General features: G+C 53.9%; 1 protein-coding gene across 1 annotated transcript in view; it reads right to left on the bottom strand.

Annotated features, from left to right (window-relative positions):
• Positions 1-21810, bottom strand: part of VWA1 (von Willebrand factor A domain containing 1) — a 29892-nt gene extending 8082 nt beyond the window's left edge. Inside the window, exons 1-2 of the mRNA XM_077837427.1 lie at positions 21541-21810; positions 8385-8948 (exon numbers count right to left, since the gene is read on the bottom strand). Of these exons, the coding sequence (XP_077693553.1) occupies positions 8385-8948; positions 21541-21613 (637 nt within the window). The 5' untranslated portion in view covers positions 21614-21810. The remainder of the gene's footprint in view (positions 1-8384; positions 8949-21540) is intronic.
• Between the last annotated feature and the right edge of the window lie 278 nt (positions 21811-22088).

Raw genomic sequence — 22088 nt, 5'->3', positions numbered from 1 at the left:
TTCCCCGCCTAACACGGGGATGGGGGCCTGCACATGGGCACAGCCTGCTGCAAGCGGGGGGCAACCGCTTCCCTTGGGGGGAAACTCTCCTTAGCTCACGCCGGGGACAGGAGGGATGCGCCACCTGAGAGGCAGGCAGTGCTACTGTCCCCATATCACCAGAGTGGGGAACTGAGGCCTAGCGAGGTGAATGGTCTGGTTATCCTGCCCTCTGCTCCCACGGACTTCCGGCCAGGAAAGCCTCGCCCGAACTCACACAGAGACCGCGACAGAGCTGGGAACAGAACCCACGAGCTCTGACTTTTAGTCCCACGTGGGTCCACCCTCCAGAGGTCAATCCCCTGCCTCCCAAGGAGCCAAGTCAAAGCACCAGCTCCTCTGAAGTGCCCAGGGTCAGCCAGCATGGAAGAAGAGGCCATTCTCCCCAGGAGACTCCATGCCCCAGCCCTGCTGCTGTGGAAGGGGGGCGGGGGAGAGTTAGGGGGTTGTTTGGCATTTGCTGAGCCCTCTGCATTCATCCCGGCTGAGGTCACCCATCCCAGTGCTCCACAGATGCTCCATTGTGTTGTGGCACCCCGTGCTGCAGAGTTCCCCGCCCCTTGCCCTGTCCACTCCTTTCCCCCATTCTGTCCCAGAGGCGGCTATCTCCAGGGCTGGCAAAACAGTGGAGCCCCCATTGTCCCCTGCCACCACTGATTCCCTCTGGCCACATCCTTTGCCACCTCCCTTGGTACCATTGCCAAGCCCTTCTCTGCAGCCCTTGGCATCTCAACTCAACACCTCTGGCGCAAGGGCCTTCTCCTCTGCAGCTCTCACCATTCCCAGGGCCTCAGCACCCCCTTGCCTTCAACATGCCCCCCAAAAAGCCTTTTCTTCCTTGCTCGAGCCTCTTCCTCTGCTGCGTTTCGTTCCCTGCAGAGCCATGTGGGTGCACAAGCTGGAGAGGTTGGAACCCGACTATGGCTCTTCTGTTGCTCCTGCAAGGGGGAGCAGGACATTGCCTGGGACTGGCAGGGCTCCCAGCTGGCATTCCCAAGGCCTTGAGCCTTATTAGAGGAACAAACCCACCTCTCACATTGGCCCGTGGGCCTGCCCAGTGCACTGCTGATGGGCTGCTGACAGTGCAGATGACTGGAAGCAGCAGGCCACCGTCTGATAAGATTTCAGAGTAACAGCCGTGTTATTCTGAAATGTAATTACTAATGCAAAATGGAGTGAGCTGTAGCTCACGAAAGCTCATGCTCAAATAAATTGGTTAGTCTCTAAAGTGCCACAAGTACTCCTTTTCTTTTTGTCTGATAAGAGACTCCCTTTTGCTTTACCGGCTCCAAACCACACAGCTTCCTGCCTGAGTGGGAAAGGGAGGAGCTGGGAAAACTCAGTTCAGCCATGAGCCCGTGATGCCAGCCACTGGCAGAGGGGAAGCCTTTGCCTGGGGCTTGGACCAGTAGGCTGTCCTACTGCATCCTCCCCTTCCACCTTGAGCTCAAAATGCTTTACCCATATCACTGTCCAACAAGCACAGGTGGGGAAACTAAGGCACTGAGCACAGACCTGACTTCCCAAAGAGCACACAGCAAATCCACAACAGAGCTAGGAACATCACCCAGATCTCAGCCTGCCCAGGAACCAGAAGCCCAGCCTTCCTCCTTTAAACTGCTGGAGTTCCAGGCCAGCTCCCTGGTAACCAGAAAGCAGCTTCAGTTTTTCCTTTGAGCTGTTTATGGGCTTGCCCAGCTGGGCAGGAACATTCCACATCTGCCATGCCCTCGCTTTCCCCCTTCACCAGCCAGCAGCATTCAACGCCCCCTCCTCCCTGGTTTCCATCGTGCTTTGTAAGAACTCCCTGCAACCCTGGGAGCTGCTCCCGATCCTGCCACTCCATGCAGTGCGATTCCTAAGGGCACAAAGGACCAGCTCAGTTCAAACTTCGGAGACTGAGACTGAGGTTCTGGAAAGAACATTTATCCTGTCAAAGGCCAAATGCACTTGGGCTGGAAATGAATCATCTCTGAGACAGAGCCCCCCAGGGGTGTTGTGTGAGAATCGGGGGGTGCAAACTAACATTGCTCCGTCCATGGAACTAACCTGTTTTACATCAGCTGGGGATCTGGCCTGTAGCTTGCTTACAGCACTGTGCCCTGCTGCATCGCTGGAACTGCCGTGGCCACCAAGCAAAGCCAATAAGCCACAGAGAGCTGGGCACGTGGCTTGTTTGATTCAGCACCCTATGGATTTCTGATTTAAAACTAACGTTAGGCTTGCAGGATGTTATTCCCTAGGCATCGATCCCAGCTGAAGCTTTCCAATCACCAATGATTACTGCACCCCCGACCTCCCCACACCCGCCGTTAATGATCGGACTCTCACTCATTGCGTCTTTGTGGCTCATGAAGGATGGACACAGACGAGCACTTTTCACAGCCATGAGCTTGTTGGAAATTTCTTGATTCTCAGTGAGCCCAAGACTAAGGTGGCAGGAAACCTCCTTTCTTCATCTGCAAAGGAAATATCGTTCTTCTCTGTGCAATCGCCTGGGTCGGGACCCAGGAGACCTGGATCCAGTTCCCAGCTCTGCTGCTGGCTTGTGGGATGACCTCAGGCAAACCACTTCTCCACTCTGTGTCTCGGTTTCACCATCTGCAAAATGGGGAATAAGGATACCGCTCTCCTTTGTAAAGCCCTTTGAGATCCAAAGTGCTGCATAAGAGCTAGGCATTAATTATTGTTCTTATATTACCACCTCCACCCCGGCTCAGCTGTGACCTTGGACAAATCCCTTCAGCTCTGTGCCTCAGTATTCCTATCTGGGCTATTGATATCTACCAACCGTTCCGAGGCACTGGGATGGAAAACGCTAGGTGCTAATAGGATCAGGCTCCCAAAGGTTCATTTCAAACAGAATGGCCAGTCGTCGTCCATTTTCACAAACAAATGCAGGTTAGAACAGACTGAATTCTGCCCATCGAGGGTAGGGCCTCACATCTGCCGAGCCCGGTGGGCGCTATTCTTTATCAGATTGGGAAAACATGTTCCCTGACTACACAATGGGCCCGGGTCCCTGACACGGAGCCTTCGCCGTGGGCTGCGGAGCTCACAGACGTGCTGCTCTCCCGGGGGCTGTGCTGGAGCCGGCTGCAGTTTCTGTTGCTACTGTGCATGTAGGGTCCTGCAGCGGAGAAGGTGCCAAAGGGTGATGTCAGTTTCTACAGAGCACAGCCACGGATCAGACATGAGCAGGGAGAGACCCACACGTCACCCCCCAGGGATTCTTTGATTGCAATCCAGGTCCGTCCCTCGGAGAATAAAGCCAGACTCTCTCCTCCAACTACAGTACCTTGAGAATAGGTGCGTGTTTCTTAGCATTTTCAGGGGACACTAGCAGCTTAATCGTGGGCCACTCTTCTCACCTGCGCTGGTGTACGTAGAGAGTAACCCACTGGAAGTCAGGAAGGTTACACTGTGGAACCAGGCACTGCCATACTAGATTGGACCCTGGTCCATCTGGTCCAGTGTATTTCAATGCCACTGTCTCTAAGAAGCAGCCTCATAGCCTGCGCTACGTTGCTCAGCCGTTTCCCCAAGATCCGATTTATTTTCTCTGAGTCTGGCTGTCTGTCGCGGATATTTCCCTGGTGCCCGTTGCAGGCTGTGATGGTTTGGCCTGGTGAAAGGAGCAGGATCAACAGCCTTTAGCCCTTTATATATTCGCTGTGGAAGCGCAGAATGGAGATCATCCTGTACACTGATGAAGTGAGCTGTAGCTCACGAAAGCTCATGCTCAAATAAATTGGTTAGTCTCTAAGGTGCCACAAGTCCTCCTTTTCTTTTTCCTGTACACTTGCTGTCTGCTGGCCAGCGGAGAGCGGCGCATTGACGAGGGGGTGACAGACTTAGGTTCCGTCAATTCAAGCAGGAAAGCGAATGCCAGTGATTGTCTCCGCGGATTTAAAGCGATAGCGGACAGCTTAGAAGGGGTGCCCAACAGCCCCCCTAGACTGGGGGAGGCCAGGGCGGTGCGGGTGGAATGAAGTAACTGTGGGGGAGACAGTTGCCTTGGTCAGTCTCCTAGCCCAGCCTGAATCTCCTCTCACTTACAAGAGTTTTACACCATCACAGCTCCACTGACTTCAACAGGGCTACTCCCGATTGACACCAGAGCAAGCCGAATCAGAACCTGGCACAGTCTGTCAAGCCATTTACACTCACCGACCTTCCCAGCGCCCCTCACCGCAGGTCAGTTGATATTATTATACCCATTGTATACGGAGGGAAACTGAGGGAGAGAGATGATGTCACTTTTCCACAGAGGCAGGATTAGAAACCAGCAGGGGGGAGCCCCCATACGTCCCAAACACAAATCTCTTCCCCTTCTCTCACTCACTCTCAGCACTGGCTTGGATCTAAAACTCCAGCATGACTCCCAGACCAGACAGCTTTGGTTTATTAGCTGCCTGCTTAGATCTCTGAGCAAATCTTTAGAAGCGAAGGAGATGCTTCTGAAGGGAGCAAGGAGGAGAAAAAGGCTAATGCAGCTCATAAAAGAGGTGTGGCCCCTCCAATTTACTCCTTTTGTGGGTTGTTCCCATGCTCATGTTCACACCTGAGGCAAGTGCTGCATGGGAGCCAGGTCCATACTGCGGGTGTATAGCAACGAGCGGGGATGAAACCCAGCCCCTTCCTGGGCAGGGGTGGAGGGAGGAAACTGGCCAATTTAATTACAAAGCTCATTTGTGCACCTACAAAAGGCTTTTTAACTCACTATCTTGTTTCAAGAGATGAGGACAGGATAATGAGGATAATAATGGCAGCTCCAGGCCTTTTCCCATGCTGCCTGCTCGCTTGGAACGGCCTCCCTGCACTGCATGCCAGCTGCCTTCCCATGGCAGATGTGCTTTGTGAACCCACAGCTATAGGGAAGGGAAGGCAAAGGGGTCTGCACCGGGGCCTGCTCTTGGCAACTCCCACCATTTTATTGAGGCAGTTGGTATTTTTCTTAAAGCCCCAGCTCCTGGAGTCATTGGCACAGGGGAGAATCCTAGATTCATTTAAAAAAACAAGGAGTCTAGGCTTCACCAATGCAGAGCAAAGCTTGGCCTGAGTGCAAGCCAGATGCTCACAATCCAGAAGGCAAAGGAACACAGCATGTATTATTGCTGACAATCTCGTGATCTTCACGCCAGATCCCGGAGGGGCCTGACTTATGATTGGTGTGTGCTAGGAGCTGGCGATGACTCCCCCCAGCTTCTGGGCTGCTGCAGCTCATTTGCCAGCTGGGGTTTGTCCAGCACCTCGCACATTGCAGCCACGGCTGCGAGATACATAGTACATGCTCCCTGATCCCCCAACTGGAGGAGAGGGGGAAGCCCCGGCTTCTCACCCAGCTACTCTGCAGATGTGTTTGGGTTTCTTTTCTTTTTTATAGTTATAACGTATGACTTTTTCATCCTTGGTTTTCTAAATATTGGCTTTTCTTTAGTGACAAAATTGCTGTGTCAATAGGAGACCATGGAAAGGGTTAACTGGCTACTCCACACCGTGCTCTAACCAGTCTCCCCTAGCAGGGGCCGCGCAGGGAAGGAAAATACCCTTTCCAATAGAGTCCGCCTCCGGAAAGCGACTGGAACGCCTCGCAGGGCCAAAGGAACTTGCTCAGCTTCCCAAAGAAATCCTAGAATACTAGGAGGCTTGGGCCAGGCCTCAGCTTTGCAAGGGCAGGCAACACCCCGAGGAATGGCACTGAAGAGCCGCGTGGAGGACGAGAGTCGTAGGTAAGGACGTGCAAACGAGCACAAGGCGTTCGCTTTGCTTCGGCAAGTCTGACCATGAAAATCTAACCCACCTTTGGCCTTCCACTCTTACCAATCACTCCAATTCCACAGCCACACTCGCCACAAACAGGCTTGCTGCCAACATGCTAACCTTGACTAGTCTGGCCACGATTTTCCTGGAATCCCGCTAGGAACCATATTTAATGATTATTAAAGAGAGCAGCATGACAGGTGGCCTCAGGGCAAGACCTTGATCCTTTGGTGAATGCCAGCCGCCGCAGATACACGCAGCCACGTTAGGTTAGCTCTGTTCCACAGGGTCAGCGCTAAGTGAGTCGACCCTGCCAACAGTTCTATCAGCACTGGGTGTATTCTATGCATGCAGCGGGTTCTTATGATTATTCTCCTTTGTTTGGATGGGACAGCTTCGAACCGCTTGACGTCTTTGAAATGTTTGTTTAAAACTTTTGGAAAATGTTCACCATCCATCTAGAAATCAAATGAACCCACGGTAATTTACTGCCCTATTGTTGAGTTCTACAGAGTCACTTCATGCTTTATGGCTTCCGGATACTTGATGGACATTAACGAAGTAATCTTCTAAGGCAAGCCGGTGTTATCCCTGTCTTACAGAGGGAGAAACTAACTCAGGGAAGTTAAGTGACTTACCCAGTGTCCCAGAGGGAATCAGTGGCGGAGCTGGGATACAACTTGGAAAATCCTAGCTCGCACTAACACATGCCACTCAAGAGCCCACACCACCGCCTATGTAGCCTGGACTGGTGTGTTTACATACTAAAGAACAAATTGTTACATCAGGCTTACTGGGCAGCCTGGTAATCTTTTTGGCTGGAATTTACTAGGGTGCCACAGAGAATTAGGCACCAATCTCCCCTTATGTTTCAAAGGGATTTGGGCACCTAACTCTTTATTTTCTACAGCTAAACCTCCTGCTCTGCTCCGAGTTCCCTGGGTAACCATTAACCTGTGGAGACAGAAGAAAAGTTCTTGGGTCTGGTGCATTTTCCTGCCTGGATTGACGAGCAGGGAAGCCAATGACCTGCATCTGTGATGATTCATTTCCAGATCTGGGGGGTTTCAAAGGAATCCAGACAACTCGTGTCTGAGCTCCCTTCTCTTCTCCCCCACCCAGCAAATCATTGTAACGCGAACACAGCTAACTGCCCCCAGCCCGCAGAAGGGAACAGACCCTGGCTTGTTTCCATTGTAGCGTGCAGGGGGACATTACCGCTGCAAGACCTTGTGGGATCTTCCCCAAAAGGAAGACAAGAATTTGTCCCCACTCTACCCCCAACCTCCTCAAGGCCTGGGGTCACTCCTGGACAAGCAAGATCAATGCCGCAGCTGTCCTAGGTCAATAGGAGGTCTCCCCACCAGCCCACACTACGGTCCCAACCTCTGCTAGCAACGGTTGGGGAAGCCAATCTACCTGACACAGCGGCAATGCAGAGTGTCTAGGGGGATTCATACCCTGCCAGCTCCTCAGGGCAGGGGCCTTCTTCTTATCTTCACATCCGAAGAAAGGCGGAGCACTGGAGCCAGATTTTCAAAGGCATTTAGGCACCTAACGACGCAGACCTGCGCCTGGCAGGATTTCTACGAGCCCAGAAGCAGGTTAAGCCCCTAACTCCCACTGGTTTCGTGCCTAGCCAGCTTAGGCGCTTTAGAAAATCCCCCTCAGCCCCTAGCTGAACAGTTAGGCACCTCAATGCCTTTGAGAATGGGGCCTTTGTCACGGCAACCCACACGGCGTGGCGCTAGTGGGGGCTGGACCTCACATCGAGGCTGAGGAGCCTGTTACAGCCTCGACTAGCAGAGCTGGATCTGTTACCTCCGGCAGCAGAGGCTCCTGCTTTAAGACACGGAGGCCCCCGATCCAATACCTTCTGCGGCTCCTGAGCCCACCCGGGGTGCAGTGCGCACCGTCTCCCTCAGCACACATCTGCGTAGGACACCAGCTGACCCCGACTTTCGCCCCTCCCCTGAACTGAGCATTCTCAGAAGCGCCGCAAGGTCTGGCCACATGCTGCGATTCAGTAAAATGGGCTTAGCCCAGTGGTCCTCAAACTGTGGGGTGCATCCCCATGGCGGGGGTGCAGAGGAATGTTTGGGGGGGCACGGCAGGGAAGGAGTAGCACCCAGCCCCGCTGCGGCCCCGGCTCCTGGCCCCAGACCTGCACCCCCGGTGTGGCCCCAGCCTTGGTCCCCTTACCCCTGTCCATGTCCCCTCCCCTTCCCGGCAGCCCCACTCCCGGCCCCTAGGGTGGGGTGTGGACAGGGGCAAGGGGGGGTGTGATCATGAAAAGTTTGAGGACCACTGGTTTAGCCCCTCTGCATTCTTTATGGGACTGGAGGAGCCGTTCTTGTGGTGCCCCCGTTCCCCGCCAGAGGGCACGGAGGAAATGCTGGGAGATTCCCAGCCCTGGCTTTGCAGGCCAGAGACCTCCACAGAAGGTTCGCAGAAATACCTGAACTCTAGGGCACTTCCCCAAACCGAGGAACTGGCTGGCATTCACCCATCCCCCTCCCATCCCCCGCAAAGGGGCATCGCTAACTGGAACGGCTCTCCCCAGGCGAGCCAGCGCATGGTACCTATGATGGCATCCCTCAGCTCCTTGGTGATGATGGGCAGGTCATCCACATCCACAAAGTACAAGTGCTTCTCTGGAGGCTGGCTGGCAGCTGCTGAAAGCTCCAGGTAGTTCCCCCGCCCGGTGCTGATGATGAAGACCGTGACCTCCATGTCCTTCAGCAGCTGCATGGGCTGGGAGATGTCATCAGTAGAGAAGCCGTCCGTCACCCACACCAACACCTTGGGCACATCCGCCCGGGCGCCAGCTTCATCCGTGAAGAACTTCTCCTTGGCGAAGGAGAGGGCTTTGCCCGTGTTGGTGTCCCCCATCAGCTGCTGCGTGTCCCGGATGGCCTGTTGCACCGCCCCGGTGGACAAGTACCGGTCGAAGGGGAACTCTATGGTGGGCACAGTGCTAATGTGGATGATGCTGGTCTGGACGTCGCTGGGGCCAAAGGTGAAGGGTCGCAGGAGGCCCCTGATGAACTCCTTGACCCTAGAGAACTCGTAGTAGGAGACGCTGCCAGAGCTGTCCAGCAGGAAGAGGAGGTCCCCCTCTGAGTCTGGAATGAAGGGCTGGAGACCTGGCAGAGAGAGACAGAGAGGAGGTTATTGCAATGATGTGACCCAATCCAACCCCTGCCACAGGAGTCTGGTGGCAGTGAATTTGCCCATTTTTGGCCAGATCCTGAGGTCCATATGCAGGTGCTCCAATGGGAATTTGCCAGAGTAAGGACCTCAGGACTGGCCCCGTGTTTATACATTTTCTGACTTGGTATAAAGACTCCTGGGTTCTACTCCAGGCCCTGCCACTGACCCTCGTGACTTGCCCGGGCTGGCACGTCACATCACCTCTCTGCACCTCCCTTTCCCTGCCTGCACGGCAGCATTCATCGTACTTATCTGCCTCGCCTGCTGGGTGTGGAGCTTAATTTCTGCAGAGCAATGTGAGATCCTCAGATGAGGAGTGCGAGGCAGGGAGACAGACATAGCCAAAGGCTTGTACCTTTTAATATGGCCACAGACTCTATGTAGTGACAAATCAAGAACAGAATTTGGTTCTCTAAACACCCTTCTAATGGAGACATTTGGAAGCACTTAACCCAGAAATGGGAGTGCATGGAAGGGTCTAATCCAAAGCCTCTTGAAGTCAACAGCTTTGGCTGTTTGGACTCTCTGTGTGATGAAGGCTGGGGTGAGAGGCGTTTGCATGATCCCAAAGGGGAGGGGAGGCGTTCAGGAGACAATCGCTCCCATACAATCTGGCATATCTGAGGGCCCCGATGCTACCTGCACAGCCCCCGGGCTGCAGCAGAAAAGGTTACGTTTGGACCATGACTGCAAGCAGAGGCGTGGATCCACAGTGTGTGAAGAACCATGCTACAGCACCGCGCCTGGGACCCGCGCCTTCCGCAGGAGGGTTAAAATCATGCAGGCAGCTACCGTAAACAGGATCCTGGGTCACCCAAACACAGCCAACAAATCCCAGCGCTGCCGAGCGCCTCTCACCCTCCTGCTCTTGCCAAAGGCACTGAGTCAGGCCTGGCCTCTGCAAGCACCGTCCTTTTAGGGGCATGTTCTGCACGGCTTCCAGGGCAGAGATCAGCCAGTGACAGCAAGAGTCAGGATGCAGAGTGCAGCTCCAGTGGTGGACGAGCCAGGCAGCGGCTCGTGCTGCATCTCTGCTCTCCAAGGCTCCTCGCCAAGTTCCTTTTAAAGTCACATTTTGCAAAGAAACACACACAGGGAAGGAGGGAGGGCAGGAGAAAGGATTATTCCTGGTATTACACCAGCACCTCAGAGCCCCATTGAGCGAAGCGTTGTACAGACGCAAGAGAGACTGTCTCTACGGCAAAGAGCTCGCGGTATCATAGCTAGACTGACACCGGATGGGAGAGGAAAGAGGCACAGAGACCCTTGTGAAAGTCCCACAGTAGATCACTGGCAGCTCCCAGAATAAAGCCCAGAGCAGTGTCCTACCCACTGGACCACGCTGCCCCTTGCGTAACAAGAAAGGAGAGAATGCTCAACGAATTCATCTTCCTGGAGATCAGCACAGCCAGCAGGCATATGGAGCCGAAGCTGCTGCTGACCTCCCAGACGGAGCAAGGTGGGAATGTCCACCCCGGCCCCAGGCAAGTCCTGCCATCTTCTCCCAAGGGGGCAGTGAGACAACAAGGAGGGCCCCATGGAGAGTGGGGGAGCGTTCCGTCCATGCCAGTCAGGAGATGGGACCTGGTGCAGTTCTGCGGCTGTGGTACAGGGGCGCTATGGGGCTATTCCAATGGGAAAGGTAGTGACTTTGATTCCTCAGCAGGTAATAGAACACCTTGCCCTTCTATAACACCTTCCATCCGGCGATCTCAAAGCACTTTACAGACACGCTCACCCACGACACCCCATTTTACAGATGGAGGCCTGAGAGGGTCCGTGACTTACCCAGGGTCACACCGGGAAGCAGTGGCAGAGTCAGAAATCAAACCCTTGGGGCCTAGCTGCTGATCTCCCCCCATAAAAATCGATTTGTTCCCACACGCGTCCCTATTGCGCAGCACACAGGCCATCTCCTGGCCTGTTCCCCCACGCTGCCAGGGGCTGGAAGTGTGCTAGCTGTCCCAGCCGGCGCAATGTTCGGACCCTTGAGGCTCTGAAACATCCATGGCAGCCAGACCTACGGTCTCAGCCCGGGGCAGAGCAAGCTCCAGAACCAGAAGCAAACAGCTGGGAAGAAACAGGCAGAGTCACAGCTAAGGGAATGGGACACAGAGGAGGAGGCCTCTCCGATTTCCTGGGGCTGAGTTTGGCTGGAAGAAAAACAAGCACAGTTTGGAAAAAAGAGAGACAATAAAGTAATGTGGCGGGAGACGCTGCCGCTTGTAGATTCCCAGGAGAAGCAGTTGGATCTCCGAGCTGTCTGGGGGGCTCTTGGCTTGCTTCCAAGGTTGCAGGCAGAATCCATCCCGGGTGGGGCAGCTCTGCAGGCAGGAGCACTGGCATAGCCCAGATGCTGGCATTTTAACCTCTGCGTCTTGCCCTTCTGAGGCAGGAGTGTAGGGAGGGACGCCAGTGCTTTGGCCTCCCTAGTGCGCGCGCTGCCGAGAAGCCCTGTGGAGCGGCGCCGGGGGAGATCTGGTGTTTAAGGTCACTGCAGACAGGACTTGGGGTTTTCAGAAGCCAGCCGGATGTGCGCTCCTAACTCACTTGGTGCTTTCGAACAGTCCCGCTCTGTCAGCCTGGGATACGCGCCGACTGACTCCACCAGGGAGCCAGGCTGGAGAGTTCTGCTCTGGAGACTCCCAGAGGCACCATGCAGACTCTTTCAGGCTTACAGACTTTAGGGGTGGGCTCAAACCCCAAAGCCCACCCGAACTTTAGGGATGCTCGGATCTGGAGCCAACCTTTGTGGCTTGAGTTCTTTATTTTTTGCTTGTTACAAAGGGCCAATCAGGGCCACATGCTGCAGAATCTGTGGGACCCCGTTGGCTGCACTTGGTCAAAGCTCAGCTCTGACAGTGAGCCACCCCTGCAGCCGTGTAACCTCAGGTAGGAGCTCGCCAGATCTTCCAAATTTAATAGGGTGGGGCCTGGCCAGCACTGGACACCCCCCCCCCTTGCAAAGGTAGGTTGTAAGAGGTACTGATGATTCAATAGGTGACTCTTTCCCTCTGGGACAGTTCTGAGCCCATTGGGCTTCCATGGTGTTGGGAGGTATCTTCCAGCGGGGACATACAATCAAGATCCAGATCATTCATGGTGGTTAATGAACCCCTGGCACTACTTGTGAAAGTTGGGGTGTCCTCCCAAAAGAGCAAGGATCACGCAGGAGTCTCTTATAACTATGCCCCATCCTCACATGAACCCACGACCGACAATCTCCCATCAGCCATGCTTGAGCCTCGCATAGTCAGTCCTCTCTAAGTGACCGAAATTCCCCGATGATTTCAGCGACGCCAGTTGTTATTCACGTCTCCTAAAGACCGCTGTGTGATCCCACCGCATTCCCCACCCCAAAGGTGTCTACACTTCAGTGCCTGGTGGGTGAGCCCTGAACAAACAGCCCACATAGCTCTGTGGGATCCTCCAAGAAGAACGGTAGCGTTATTGGTATTCGCAGCTTAGTTAATCGGAGCACTCGGGGGAAGCGGAGGAGGACAGAGAGTATGATGGAGAATCTGCTGTGAGAGCAGCATTTCTGTCTGGCTCATCTGTTCACGGCCGCGGGGCTGGGCTCAGAACTTAATAAATTCTTCAGGCCCTTATTACAAAAAATGCGGCACGAATCCTTAGGGGACTGAAAATGCCAAGCGGTGGAAGATGGACTGAAAATGCTTCAGCGGGGCGGTGTGGAGCTGCCCCACATTACGGGGCGCTAGTCTTGCTTCTCTGAACACCTGGGCCCTCAGGTGACTGAAGGTCAGAAGAGCAATGAGGCTAGTAACCATAGTCCATTCCCTAACAGGACTGTCAGCCCCAAGAGCTCAGACAGCCATAGCAAGGCCTCCATTAGTGAGCAGGAAATGTTTTTAAAGTAAGAAGGTTTCAGTTCTTTTTATTGTCTTTCTGGGTTTTGAGCCTGGGGGGGGGCACATTTTCCAGCCCCCACCTGCCCTTTTTCCACAAATGAAAGCTGAGATTCTCTTGTAATCACAGGACTCCAGGAGTTGGAACTTTGAAAAAACCCCACCAAATACCACAAGGTTTGTGATGAAATCACAACAGCTGGCAATGCTGAATAGGGTATTGTTCAACAAGACTGGCAGCCTGCCTCTGAAGGAGACCAATGACTGGGATTGCGGGGGGTTCTGCACAGCAAGGATGAGCTGCATTGGAAGAACAGCCCTGGAAGAGCAGGGCAGGGCAGGGGGCATTGTCAGATCTGCGTGGGGAACCCAGGGCATGCTGCAGGGCAGGGTTGAGAGGCATTGGCAGAGCAGTGTGTGTGGGTCCGGGACTGGAACGGGAGTGGGTGCTGGGGGACAGGAGTGAGGGGCATGGGGCCAGGAACAGAAAAGCAGGAAGGGTGCAGGGCATGGCCAGTCATAGTGGGAGCCCAGAACTTTGAGGTGGGGGTGGGAGAAGGGAACTGGCTCAGGCCAGCAACTTCCCCCAGGGCCTTTTCCCCTCCTTTGACAGCCCTGAGAAGAGGCCACGCCAGAGGAGAAAGGGAAGGGAAAGCTGGACAGAGGGGAATCCATTCCCACTAGGTGACCGAGAGGGCTAGCAGCAGTTTGCCCTGAACGTGGAGCTCAAATGCCAACTGAGCCAAGGAGCGTGGAAGCTCCTGGTGCAGCCTGAAGGGGTGAGCGCCCTGCCCTCAAACTGCCTGCACAGGGGAGCCAAAACCACAAGGCAGGAGACAGTTGGATGCGAACTTTCCCAAGAAAGAACTGCTCAAAGGAGGCACATACACCTCCCCTCTCACCCTGATCCCACTGGAGAGAGCGAGTGGGCCGGGGCGGGCATCGGGGGAACCAAGCAACGAAGGGACTAGGTGAAAGGGAAGAAAGGATAAGCAATGGCAGAGGACTGCCAGGGGGACACACGCAGATATCTGAGAGATGCGATCACCCAGCAGGCTGGGAAATGGCTCACGGGAGACCAGGGGATGCAGATCGGAGGAACGGGATGGGAGGAAGGACAATTTAAAACTCCCTGAGAGTGTAACCTCTCGGTCTAGGGCAGGGCTGGAAGCCACATGGCTTGGGAAATTGAAAGCTGGACTAGACAATGTTGGGATGAGTTGTCGTGTGTGTGTGTGTGTGTGTGTGTGTGTGAGCGCTGGTGGGGTCGGGGGGGGAGGGGGAGGAAGAGTTGGGTGTATCCATGTCCCCATCCTCCCTGCCTGGAACCAGAACTACTCAGCTGTGTGTCATAGACCCCTAGGCTGCTGACAGCTAATGGGGATTCTCCTTTAGCCCAGAGGCAGAGGGTGCTTTGGAAACAGGAGGGTCTATATTCCACCCCATCAGCCTCCAAGAGGCCACACTGCACGCGAGGTAGAAGTGCTGGTACGTTGTCACAAATGTAAGTGCATCACGTGCCCTTATTGGCCTTTCCCATCTTGAACGTCTAGGATGTTTCTAAAGCTCTTTGGAGAGTTTAGTGTCTAGCCCACAGATGCTGGTTTAGCTTCTCAGGGATCCAAACTCACCCCTGCACACGCCTGTGCTCCGAGGCCGGCTGGCTCAGGGCCAGGACCCCTGTCTGGATATAGGGTTCTCCTGCTGTTGATCCTCAGCGTAGGTTAGATCTGGGCCCATCCAGGGGTGGCAGGAGGTGTCTCAGAGTGTGTGTGTGTTTCAGGGTGTGTGTCGCAGGGGTGCAGAGTGTGTCAAGGGTGTCAGGGGCAGCCGGGCGTGTCATTTGTGTGCGTTGGGGCTGGTATTTGGCAGGGGGCCCGTGTGCCGGGCGTGTGCATTGGGGCTGGTATTTGGCAGGGGACCTGTGCATGTCGGGGCGAGCGTTTCGGGAACATCAGCCCGTGTGTGCGTGAGCATGGGGGCCGGAGCACTGCGTTGCTCTGGGTGCGTGTGCAGGATGGCGGGAAACGTGTGTGGGATTGTGTTTGTTAGCTCTGCCATCTAGACACCTGTAGCTGAAAATCCCAAAGGCAACATGCCCTGGAGTCACCAGAGCCCCACAATGACCCCCCCACCGCCCGCTGTGTGCATGTCTTCCCTGGAAGCAGCACCCGGTTCCCGAGGTCAGAGGCCGACTAGCCCATGACCCTGTCTCAGGTATGATGTGCCGGCTGACAGGATGACGTAGCCATTCCAGCACACCATGACCCGGCAGCAGAAGTCACGTGAATCCTCCTCATTACAATCCCACCCGACAAAGGAGAGCAAGAAAGTCAGAGGGTGGCGGCTACATGGGAGATGCCCAGAGGAGGCGCTGACGGAGCTTATATTCATCATAGCCGCCTCGGCCTGACCCAGCCCGGTGCAGAAACACACCCATTGGCACTGCAGCATTACAGACCCCTTCGCAGAACAAACCGCAACACAGAGTCCGTTTCAGTGACATTTGAACCCATGTTTAATGTCAAGAGTTGGGGGCAGACCTGCAGCAGGGCAATAATTCATTGTAAAATCTAGCTCTGATACTGCACTTCCCAGCCAGAGATCTCAAAGCACTCTACAGATGGAGTAAGTATTATTGTCTCCCTTTTACAGATGGGCAAACTGAGGTAGGGACTTTCCTGAGGTCACTCATCAAGTCAAGAGAAAAAACCCAGGTCTCTCAAGTCTAAGTGTCGAGCCTTCAGCTCACTGGGTCACATAGCCGGACAGCCGCATGAGTGCCTAGAGTAATACAGGACCAACAAACTGCACAGAGGGATCTGCTATTTATTCACAATACTGGCACAGCCTGGGTAGCGGCAACATGAGCTTCAATCCTGGCCTCAGCTCGGGGGGAAATCCACGCTCCACGGCCCCCTGAGTCCTTGGCCTCTCCGCTGAGTCTGCCAGCGAGGCTGCAGCCAGTGGAGGTTCTGGAGAAAGAGACACCTCGACCCACCCGAGAGGAGACTTTCAGACAATATTAGCCCAAGCCAGATTCAAACCAGTGACGTACAGGGCGATATATTACACCCCGGCCACTAACTTCAGTCCTTTCGGTCAGAGGGTTCCACATTGGCCGGCTGCCGTGTTTGCAAGTCACTCAGCTCTTGCTGGCACTGCTCTGTGCTTCCCCCTTCTGGGTCGCACACACTGCTGTATGCCCAAGTCAGATGGCAGGGCCCGCTGCTTGGCTGGCAGGCCAGGGCGAGAGCGCATGGAAGCACAATTGCCATCTCCTGGCATGAAATCATGTTTCCCTGTCTCTTCTACTACCCCCATCCGGCAGGGGGGTATCCCTTAATTTTCTGAATGTTGCAACAAGCAGCTGCAAGGGCTCCTGGCACTGGCACGGTCTGGATGGCCTGGTACTGGAGGTGGCCCAAGGAGTCTGCTTGTCAGTGGTAAACAAGATCATGTGCACCTGAACTCCCTGGGCAGAGCAAGGAATGCTCCAGGACAGAAAAGGCTCCAGTAAAAACCCAGCCCTGCCAGCGTTACTGAGTCACTCAGCAGTCAAGAACGGCACTGACCAAAAAAACCACAGCGCAGCCACTCCCAAGAAGAAACTATCAAAGGAGGGATGTGAACCAGCATCCTGCCAAACCTCAGATGATGCCACCACCCACTGAAAGGCTAGATGGAGCTATCATGCCTCACTGGAAATGGGTGTGTTGATTGGCTGGCACTCCAGGAAGTACCACATCTTCAAGACAGAACTTCCTGGAAGGTGGTTAGATTTTATTGTTTGGAGAACCTGTGCAAGGAGGCAGGCGTATATTTTTCAGCAATTTATGGATACCACAGAATGGCTGGTTCCCTCCCCCCTAGGGCTGATATATGCAGGTTTGCTCCTTTATAAAAAACCCCCCACAACAAATGCTATATCAGGGTCAGTTTCCCCTGACACTTAACCCCAATAAAATGTAAATAAATTGCCCCCCCCCCGCCCCCAGGTCCCTCTCTGTTCACAATTGTCACTAGACTAGTGCTGGGACAGGGGACAGGACATGGGACAGGAGCACAACACGCTATCAGGCTGAAGAATGCTTCATCAGGCCCTTTCCTTTACATTTTCTTTTTTTAATTTCCTTGTAATCGTTCCAGTTCTTTCCTTCCCTTCATCTTTCACGTTTCATCAGAGATGGAAGGGGACCCCTTGGGGTTCAAACTGCTAGTTAATCCTGTGGTGCTGTGCAATCAGCCCCTACTCCAAACAACACTGACGTGTCATTAATCCTTGAAGTTTGGTGGGAAAACTGAGATTTCTCACCTCCAGTGGGATCTTTACGACAAGGAACCTGCCTCAGCATCATTGACCCATGCCAGCCCCGTGACAAAAATACACAGACCTAGCTAGGGCGGTTGGGTTTGGGTTGTTTTATTAAACCCATCTCTGTTCTCTTGGCAACTGGTAAAGAGACTTCCTTATAACGTGCTTCATGGACCTAGGTCCAGCCTTGGCCCCGGAGACCCTATTCCACTGCCACTCTGCCGATGCACCTCGTGCTCCTTATTCTTAGACACAAAATCTCCTCCTAGTCTGGGGGCTAACAGTGGGAAACTCATGACACTGGTGACCCCAGGGCGTCCTGGAACCCAGGTCTTTAGAAACAAAAGGCAGAGCCACTAGATCGCTTGCCACGCAGCCCCACTCTCCCACTCGATAACCTTTTTGTATTGCAATGTGTATGCCAGCCAAGCGAGGTGCTGGCTACGTGACTGGAAGTGATCAGTGTGGAGATCACAAAGCTGTCCCGGGACCATCAAGTCGCTTGGCTTTAGCTGGGAGAAAGTAGCAGGCCAAAGCTTTCCTCCTGCCTGAATTGAGATATCAAAGGATGATGCTGGCCAAGACTCCCCTCCCTTTCAGCAGTGTCACCCCATCCACGCTGCGCTGCTTGATTTAGATGAGACTCAGAACTGGTAGGAAGAACGGCGCGAACTCAGGAGCCAAGAGACATCAGTCACCAGTCTCTTCATTGTGCCTTAAAACCTCCAGCCCGGCCACTCTTTCCACCCCCACTGTTTGGCCATAAGGGAAAAAACCCAGCACCTTCAGAAACAGGGCTGGAGTTTGGCTGCTGAAGAAAGCAGGCTCTGTTCTCAATGCTGCCCCAGTCCGAACAGATGGGAGGAGAAGGACTCGCCCTGGGCAAAGGCATCAAATCTCCCAAGAGGGGATCTTTACCATCGACCCAGCCCTGGGGGCGTTACTCTGGCGTGCCAGGCAGATTAGAGAGAGGAGAGGCTGTACTACAAGTGAAAGAAACCACACTGCTTGGGAGATGGAGGGTGTAGGCGATAAAGCACAGATCTCTCCAAATGAGGGATGCTCACACAATCAGAAGACCAAAGCTGTTAGGGCAGTCAGTGTGCACCAAACATTGGCCACAGATTGAAAAACAGCTCGTCAACCAAGCTACTTTTAAGGCTATAGCAGTGTTGCTACATCTCACAGTTGTCTTGTGATACTTGGTGCTTTGCATAAAGCCCCTGCTCCTGGAGTCCTGTAATTAGGGGAGGATCTCAGCTTCCAATAATAAATAAATAATAAAAAGTTTCTAGCCTTCGTGGTAGTGGAGAAGAGCTTGAAAATGTGACCTGCCGGCCTGGGGTTTCTCTGCACTGTGCAGCTCCTTGCTGAGGCTGAATGAGCAGGTGGGACCCTGTCCAAAGTGTGCATGGAAGGACAGTGGCCTCCTGGCCTAGCTGCTGCATAGGTTGGGTTGGTGACCTCCATTCCCCTTCTCATCCCCTGCGTAGTGCCCAGCACTCAGGCTTTGGGGGTTGAATGTCATCCACTATACCCCTCACGTCTCCAATACCGCCCTCGCGTGCCTCCAGAGCTAGCTGCATAAGATGGCCAGGTCTCTTTCCAATGAAGAAGCCCCACTTCACTGTGTCTAGGCAATAATCTTACATGCTCCCACCACGACACAGAGGGCGAAGCGAGCAGGGCTGGTGACAGCATCAGCTCTCAACTTCATAGCTTTCACCCCAGCTAAGTGCTACTCTCCTCCAGGAGTTTGTGTTAAGATAGCTGCTAAAGCCCAGGTTCAGCCTGCCTTCAGCCGCTGTTTCCTCCCTTCACACTCACCAGCAGAGCTGTATTTCCAGAGCAGCATAACTGCCTGGAGATAGACAGCAACCTGTAAATCCCAAAGGCCCGGCTCAGTGCTGCTGCCTCCCATTCATTGTGCTGGTGTGAATCACACAATGCAGCTGCAAAAGGCAACCACTGCTGCACAAGGGTTTTGCTTGGGAGTAAAGGGTGGCACAGGGTATAGGGCAGTGATGAACTGGGTTCTAAATGTTCTCCTTTCTATAGGCTGGATTTTGATTTCCGCTGGCGTAAATCTAGAATTACCAGCTAACGCTGATCTCAATCACACCCATGTAAACCCAAAGTAACGAGGGGTGGAACTCAAGATTGGCACTGAGGGGGAGGGAGGGGAACTGAGATCAGAATCTGGCCCTAAGTCTGAGGCTACTGCTGCAGGTCACGCACCCCACTGTCTTAGCTGCAGCTCTCCGATAACGAAGCTATTGAATTAATGTACTGACACGGTCATTCCTGAGAGCTCAGAAATGCCACTGGCCACCCAATAACGTCCCTGCATTGTTTGCTGCCATTAACAGTGAAGCCACACAAGTGTTAAGTGTGAGCACCAGCAAGATCCAGGGACGTGTGGACTGACTTTCCGTCTTCTGCTTAGTCCCTCACACCTGCCAATCCAGCCCACCACACACCATACGATTAAATCAAACTCAGCCGCGCATGATGGCCCATCCAACACACAATCAGATGGTTTTCTCCAGAGCACTTTATGCAAAACTTTAGCGGCAGCTCTGCTGAGCCCCGGCTGGGAGTCATAGAAACACGGACGAGCAACGCAGTCTGATCCTGGAAAATAGTCTCAGACTGGCTGACCAGTATTTGCATTTCACTGGAGGGTTGTAAAACTAAAGCAAAGAAACGGAGATTGCAGCTTGTAAAACTTTGCTTCTCGTGTCAGCCACATCTGTTTTATAAAGCGAGGCTTGCTCTTTTTTAATTTCCTCTTCAAAGCAAGGTCTCTCTCTTAGGCCAGGCTAGAGAAGTGTCATGTGCATTGCCAGGGCTGGTTAAATAAATAAGAATAATCATTTCTGCTTGTGTAGGCATCAGAAAATCCTGGCACAGCACCAGGTGCAATAATGCCTGCCCGGGCACAGGAATCTAGCTTGGTAAATTATGTTACGTGGGCCAGATTCCAACTCCTTTACACTGAGCCCTGCTTTACTCTGCAAGGAGTCCCACTGAAGTCAACAGCAAGGCATTGCTCAACTTGAGTAAAGGTGGCAGGATCTGCCCCGTAAAGCTTCTAACTAGAACTGGTCAAGAATTGTTAGACGTCACTTTTTTTTTTGTCACAAGCTGCCAATTCCTCAACATTGGAACACGTTTGAGGGCAAGGGTCGGTCCCGACAAATCTCTCGTTTTCGAAAGCATTTTGAAAGAAGTTTCAACTCTCACATTTTTCATTTAAAAAAAAATCTCAATTGTGTGGGTTCAAAATGCCTTTTTGTTTCGTGCAATAAGCTATAAACATATATAAATGAAACAAACAAAGAGTCGTCACAAGAAAACATTTCACAACGATCAACACGAAATGTTTGGACGGAGCCAAACCGTTTATTTTCCAGATTGTCGGTTTGCGAAGATGTTCACAGGTTTGATCTTTTGTTCTGATTTGGGACAGGAACATTTTTTGAACCATCAAACTTTTCCCCAGGATGGGAACCCGGTTGCCCACCCAGCTCTCCTTCGATCCCTCAGCTGCTTCCCCAGCAGGAGAGGCTGAGAATCTGTTATCTGGCCTTGCTGGAAAGTTCGCATCTCCTCTCACACAGCCTTATCTGCCCCAGGCCTTCCTATCTATTATCCCACTGAAATCCACCTGCAGCTGCTGTTACTGTACCATTCAAACCCTAGGATTTTTTCTACCTGTGAACAAACGAAGAATTAACCAGACCCTGCTGACTTAAACCGTTGTCCGCAAACTTTGTTTGTCCATCACTGTCTCAAGTGACACCTTCCTCTCCAGACCCCACTCACCCCCTGGTTTCCCACTTTGTTTGCTGCGGTGCTTGCGACAGCTTCCCCTGTTGCTTGCAATGGGTCTGTCACAGGGGCAGAGGGAAACTACTGGAGAAGGGCGAGAGGAGGAAATACGAAAAGGAGGACCTGTGGCACCTTAGAGACTAACCAATTTATCTGAGCGTGAGCTACAGCCCACTTCGTCGGAAATATAGTTGTTAAGCCTCAATAATTAGCAGGCGCAGCTGTAGCGCCGGAAGTTATTATTATTATTATTATTTTTTAATTAAGATTTCTGCAATAAAGAATCAGGCACCCCTTTGCTTAGGGCCGGGCGAAGGTCTGCAAGGGCCCGGGGCAACTGCATGTTATTCGCTGAAATAAAGAACAAACCAGGCAAGTTTTCTCCCTGCTGGGGCAGTTTCAGGGAGTTTACTCCCCCCCCCCCCCGGCCCCCTTAACAACGCAAATCCCGGGCAGCATTTGCAGGCTGAGCGGCAAGGACCGACCCCGGGCTTTGCAAGCACTCACCTTTCCTCGGCAGGCTCTGCGCCAGCGCAACGTGCAGCCACAGAGCCAGCTGAAGCGCCGCCCGGGCCGGCATGGCCAAAAGTACCCGAAACCCCGGAGCGCGGCGCTCCGAAGGCGGCGGGGCGGCCACGCATAGTCCGGGGCCGGGTCCCGCAGCCCCCGCCCAGAGCCTGGCCCCGGCGCCGCGCGCGCCCGCCCGCCCGGAGATCAGAGCCCCGCGGCCGGCGAGGTTTTGCGGCGCTCTTTGCGGACTCCGGCCGGCGAAGACAAGTCCCCTCCCTTCCCAAGTCATTAAATCCTCCCCCGCCCCGACGGGAGTGGCTGGAGGAGCCTCCCCAGCAACACCCCAGCTGCTGCGCTGAACTTGCCTGCAGAGCGGGGACTTGGTGCGGCTGTCGCTGGGCTGATTCCCCAGACGGGGGCTCCAGCCCAGCGGCAGGGAAGAGAAGCCACGAGCGGGCGACTCCCCCCTGAGCGGGACCCGAGGGAGAAGGGGGACTGGGTGCCCCCCAGGGCACCCGCCCACCGGTGATCTCGGCGAGCAGGAC

This window comes from Eretmochelys imbricata, chromosome 18 (assembly GCF_965152235.1).
Source record: "Eretmochelys imbricata isolate rEreImb1 chromosome 18, rEreImb1.hap1, whole genome shotgun sequence".
NCBI classification, from domain to species: Eukaryota; Metazoa; Chordata; order Testudines; family Cheloniidae; genus Eretmochelys; species Eretmochelys imbricata.
The sequence above is the reverse complement of the archived record's forward strand: the minus strand, read 5'-3'. Positions and strand labels throughout refer to the sequence as shown.